General features: G+C 44.9%; 1 protein-coding gene across 4 annotated transcripts in view; it reads right to left on the bottom strand.

Annotated features, from left to right (window-relative positions):
• Positions 1 to 2633: 2633 nt before the first annotated feature.
• The window catches only part of fut8b (fucosyltransferase 8b (alpha (1,6) fucosyltransferase)), a 101296-nt gene continuing 97929 nt past the window's right edge, over positions 2634 to 6000 (bottom strand). For all 4 annotated transcript variants that reach the window (XM_012835543.3, XM_031581304.2, XM_031581307.2 and 1 more), the window contains 2 exons: positions 4809 to 4959; positions 2634 to 4071 (listed from right to left, as the gene is read on the bottom strand). In XM_012835543.3, the coding sequence (XP_012690997.1) occupies positions 3742 to 4071; positions 4809 to 4959 (481 nt within the window). In that variant the 3' untranslated portion in view covers positions 2634 to 3741. The remainder of the gene's footprint in view (positions 4072 to 4808; positions 4960 to 6000) is intronic.

Raw genomic sequence — 6000 nt, 5'->3', positions numbered from 1 at the left:
GGTCAATTTGACCCCAGGCTGTTAATTGTATAAAATATATAAGAAATATCAACCATCACATTGTTACTTTTCTTGATAAAAGAAATAGTTTTTTATTCCAAATGTTAATAGATAACAACAATATGTACTTAGAAATAGTATGAAGCCATAAAAACACCAGAAGGATATCTCTTTCCAATTTTAGGTCAATCAGTGAGATTTTATGGGGATCTGCATATTTCTCCATAGTCGCGTAACATGTATTCTGGATGTATAAAGGGGGTGGGTGGGGGTATTGTTTCATTTTTAAGGGCTATTTAGGTAGTCAACAAACAAACCTAAAGTACCTGACACAAAAAACTTGGGTAAAAAAAAAGAATTATAATATTTTTTTGGAGGTTTAAATAGATAAGCATAATAGATGTGGGTCAAATTTGAACATAATAGGAGGGTTAACTGATATACTGAGATGTGCATCTGTTAAGCCCACTGTGTGAAGAGTTTGGAAAAAGTGTACATGATATTGACACAAGTGTGAAATTGATCGTAAAAAACTGTAATGCAAAGTACCCCATCCTTACACAATATTTCTTCCCGAACTGAGCCACATTCTCCTTGGTTCCACCAGAGATGTAAACATGGATATGTCAACATCCTGGCATTCATTTATTTTTGCTCTGTGGGATTTAAGGATGGCTAACTTGGCCTGCACTGAGAAGAAATTGGCCATCAAATGATGCTCATGCCCAGGCACCCAGCTTCATCAATACCTTTCCCAGTACAGCAATTAATGGAGCTGGCCTTGCACATTCACAGGAAAGGCGAGAGGGAGACAGAGACAGAGAGGGATACAAAGGGAGCGGGAGACACCGAGAGGCAGAGAGGGAGAGAGAGAGAGAGAGAGAGAGAGAGAGAGGGCACTTACTCCGCCTCCCTGATGTAGTGCACATGGGGCCTGGTGCTCTAATGAAGAGAATAATTAACTGAACTAACGTCTCTTTTAAATGGCTGTTGGGGGCCAGTGGTGACAGCATGAAGTGGGCTTTAATTAGTGAGCCATGCAGTTAACCAGCGGGCTTTACAAAGCCCTCCAGGCCCTTTCACCCGCAAAAACAAACATCCACTCTCTCTCTCTCTCTGTGTATGTGTGTGTGTGCATGTAAGAGAGAGAGGAAGACTGTGTGTGTTTATATACTGTCTATGAGAGAGATTACAAGTATTTAGCAAACGCCATTCAAGGGCTTCAATTCAGTGTGCGTGTGTGTGTGTGTGTGTGTGCGTGTGAGAGACAGAATTTTGCTTGCGTTTATGCACACGTGCGTGTGTTTGTGTGTGTGTGTGTGTCCATGGAGGGGCCCATGTGTGGAGTTGGTGTTGGTCAAAGAAGTCTCTCTGTTGTCTCTCCTTTGGATCTCCATGCACCACTGCAGTCACATGTTAATAAAGTGAAAGTTTGGAGGATATCTCAGATGGACCGTTGGTCCGCAGTGAGACAATCTAAGGACAACATTATGCTCTCAACTACTCATTAGTGCCGTGGGATATCTTTGGGAGAAATAATGTGAGATAATTAATCTCTGTTTTTGTGTGTGTGTGTTTGTTGATGTTTTAAGTTGTTCTGATGTCTAATGTGAGCTAGTGTGTGTGTGTGTGTGTACAGTCTCCAGCACATCAGATAAACCTCATAGCATGAATATGGAATACAAACACTTTCTAAATTCATCACGCTCCATTGCTACTCGTTTTGATAGGCTGTGCACACTTCACTCCCGCAGCTCATAAATACATATATCATATATCAGATGTATATGTAAACGTCTCCCTGTGGGGAAATGCTTACGTCTAGAATACTATCATCATGAATATAGCAACCCATCTGAAGAGTATGTTACTGCTTTATGACACATACACACACACACCGACACACACACACACACACACACACACACACACAAACACACAAACACACACTCACACATACACACGCACATACTTTCATTCAAGTGCAATTGGCTCAACATTGCTAATTATTTGAAGTTCATTATTTGTATGAATGGAGAGTACATATTCTTTGATTGTTATGTTCACGTTTTGTTATGAACACATTCTGTTTCTTTGACTTGGCAGACAGACAGACAAACACACGCACACACACACACACACACACGCACACGCACACGCACACACACACACACACACACACACACACACACACACACAAGGTTGAAGAATACCCACACACATGTGTTTCTCCAGTTTAATGGGTCAAAGACAAACAGCCAGTCCACGCAAAGTCCACCTGAACGCACGGAAAAGCATGTCATCACGGGTAACCTGGAGCTGTCCCAACCATTCTGTTGTTCTCCTGTGAAACCCTCAGCATCACCCCTTTAAAAAGCCTTCATTACAAAAGCAGTTCATCATTTGGAAATCACACAAATGACAACCGAAAAGACATGAGCCAGACAAGGACAGGGGAATGCCCAGTGTGTGAGAGTCAGAGAGGGCTGAGGTGGTTTTGGGGGGTGTTTTAGCTGGTGTAGACTGGGGGGTGGGGGTGGAGGTAGAATCCTGAGGAATCTGAGGAGGGAGTGCATTGCTCAGGGGAAAGTGCCTAGAGGATGAGGAAAGGTGGGGTGGGGGGAAGAGGGGGGGGGGGGGTATTTGGGGCTTTTTCCAAGGGGTTTCCCAGTATCACTGTTACACTCACACTCACACACACATACAATGTGCATCATCAAGTTTCTAAGAAATCAAAAAGCCATTTACAATTCTGTCAGTAAGCACCATTACAGGGTGCACCTTCAACAAGAGCACATACACACACACAGGCACAGACACACACACACACACACACAGAGAGATCCAAGACCGATAAATCACTTTCTTTTTCAAAGCATAAAATGGTGTAGACAACTTAATAGCAGGTGAGTGAAAAGACAAAAGACAGAGGGCACAGTCATGATAGAAGTGGTGAAGACAGAGACAAAGAAAGAGAACAAAAAGGAAGAGAGAAAGAAAGCGAAAGACAAGAGAGAAAGAGGCAGAGGACAATAGAGTGTGGTACATTCGAATGCACAGGGAACAAAGAGAGGTCACGAAAGGCCAGTATAGAGCTCAAACCACTGAATTAGGTCAACATAAAAACAAAGGGAAAAGGTTCTTTCAGTTTTTTTTCATCTCCAGTTCTTTTTCTTCAAGTCCTTTTTCGGGTTATGTCTTCCAGTTGTTTTATAAAGTCCATATTAAAGTCATTAATTGAGGAGTTTGACCCCCTTTAGCAGTGCACACTGGGATATGTGTCAGTTTGACCTGCTGAAGCAGTGCACACTGGGATATGTGTCAGTTTGACCTGCTGAAGCAGTGCACACTGGGATATGTGTCCACTTGCTGCTGCTCCCCAGTGCGCCATTTCAGTCAATGACGTCTTCACACACCCGTCCACAGAGAGGCAAAGGCACACACACCCACCCTTACACACACACACACACACACACACACACACACACACACACACACACACACACACACACACACACACACACACACAACACAAACACAAACACACACCCACACGCATCCACCATCCACACAACTGGACGGCAGGAGTATTCATTCATCTGCTCCATCCCAGATTTTTCTAACTCAGTTTGTATCTGTGGCAACAGTTTGTGCAGTTTTTCATTTTGTCCTTCTCTCCCTATTTTTCACACTCTCTTTCTTCGCTCTCCTCTCTCTCTCTCTCTCTCCCTGTCTGTCTCTCTATGAGGCCAGCAGCTTGTCCGCCTCAGGGTACGTGGGGTACTTGACCGTCTCCACCTTCTCCTTGACCTTGTAGGAGGGGTACAGGCCGGTGCGGCCAAGCTTGCGGTTCACGCCCTTGGAGTAGCCGTTCCAGTGGTTGCCGGCGACACCGACCAGGTCTCCGGGCTCCAGGGGGATGTCCTCGGCGTCGCGTGGCCGGTGGGCGTAGACGGCCTCCTGGTTGTGTGCGTTCTGCCCGCCGAAGTAGTAGATGTCGTCCAGCGAGCGGAAGTAGGAGGAGGCGTCCGGGTGGAGAGTCTGCATGATCTCGTACGCCACGCGACACACCTGTGGAGGCCCCAGGAGGAGGGGTAAGGAGGGGTGGGAGCAGAGAACAGGAAGTGAGGTTAGGTGCAACAGGCAGGGGGGGCATTTATTGATGGTGGAGTAGAGAGAGAAAGGGGGAGTCAAAAGGAATATGGCACTTTGACACAAGGCCTACTAACCAGAAATAACAACTGCCAATGGCAAACCACTGTAATCATAAGGAGTCAACATTGCAAACACTTTGACACAAGGCAGTTGGCTATTGACTGGCAGTTACACTGGCCATGCCAGGCACACCTTTGGACACCATTGGAGCCCACGGGAGACAATGAGTTTACACAGCAATAGGAAAGGAATAATTAACGTATGAGCATTGGTACCAGCCAGCTGGTTAAAGCAGAGAGCAACATCAGGGCTACCAATGAGCACCGCCTTACTAATTGGATGTGAAAAGAATGTGATTGGCTGGTCACAGAGATTATCCAATCATAATTTGTGGATTATGACAGCTGGTTAAAGCAGAGAGCAACATCAGGGCAACCAATGAGCACCGCCTTACTAATTGGATGTGAAAAGAATGTGATTGGCTGGTCACAGAGATTATCCAATCATAATTTGTGGATTATGACAGCTGGTTAAAGCAGAGAGCAACATCACGGCTACCAATGAGCATCGCCTTACTAATTGGATGTGCAAAGATTGTGATTGGCTGGTCACAGAGATTATCCAATCATAATTTGAGGATTATGACACGTTACCTGTGATGAGAAGGTGCAGACCAGGAAGTCCGTCTGGGACAGAAAGTGGATGTCCAGGATAACGCCTCTGAGGGAGTTCTCTGTGTAGCGGTTGGGCAAGCCAGCCGACCAAGAGATGGCGTTGTCACTGATAAACTCATAGTCTGGGTATCTGTGGGAAGGGAGCCAATGTTAAAACATTTAAATTATTTATTTGAATCCACCAATCATATTCTGTACAGAAAGGATTCAAACATTTCTCAGAGGTTGAATACAGCTTAGTGACTCATGGGTACAAGAAACATCTCCTACGCCAAACAGCAAGACTACCTATAACAGCTGATACAGAGCAGAACTTTGCTAGTTGTTTGGATTGTCTCTTACTAAGTCCTGCCAGTCGTAGCCCACTGACCGAAAGCTTATGGACATGCCCCAGGCTTCCAAATATCAATACTACCATCTTACATGTATAGCCTAGGTCTCTCATCTTAGCAACAATGGGCTGGTATTTGGTCAACTTGTCAAGGAAGGCTATGTCCATATAGAGGTCATAGACACAGGCTACCTCAAGGACTACTACCTCTCTTTTAACCTTGTCCAAGAAAACAACATCAGGGGTGTTAGGGATGTTGCAGAACACATCATCAGAGCTGTTAAACCAATCTGGCATTATACGGGAGTGTTTGTACATTGACACATTGGGGGGGAATACTCCCTTAACAGTACTAGAAATGAGGTCGACAATGCGGTCATGGCGTGCAGTATAAAGTCCTTTGTACTTATTGCAGCCATTAACAATATGAGCAATGGATTCTAAATGTTGGTTGGGATTAGAGTGCATTATACAGTGTGGATGATGAGTGTTAGGGTACCATAATGCTAGATTGTATTTAGTTGGCAACACCTGTAGTCTGGCTTTAACAGTAAAGCAGAGGATGTCCTCTCCTACAGCAGCATTCCTATACATTGAATGAGAGACAGAGTGGTCAGCAAAGTCAAGGCATGCCAACTTCCCCTGCAGTCTCAGTCCAGTCCAGTGTTGTTTTGTCTCTGCCTGTTTAATGTTCAGGAGGGACTTTCTTGCTGTTGTGTTGTGGAGTGTTTGTTGTGTCCCATTGTGGTAGACAGTAGCATCCACATTAACAGATGGGTCTGTGACAACTGCATCAGATGCGTCTGGTGCAGTATGTGAATTTACTTTCTCCCATTTCAG

This window comes from Clupea harengus, chromosome 15, assembly GCF_900700415.2.
Source record: "Clupea harengus chromosome 15, Ch_v2.0.2, whole genome shotgun sequence".
Classification (NCBI taxonomy): domain Eukaryota; kingdom Metazoa; phylum Chordata; class Actinopteri; order Clupeiformes; family Clupeidae; genus Clupea; species Clupea harengus.
This window is presented reverse-complemented; position numbering and strand designations above follow the sequence as displayed.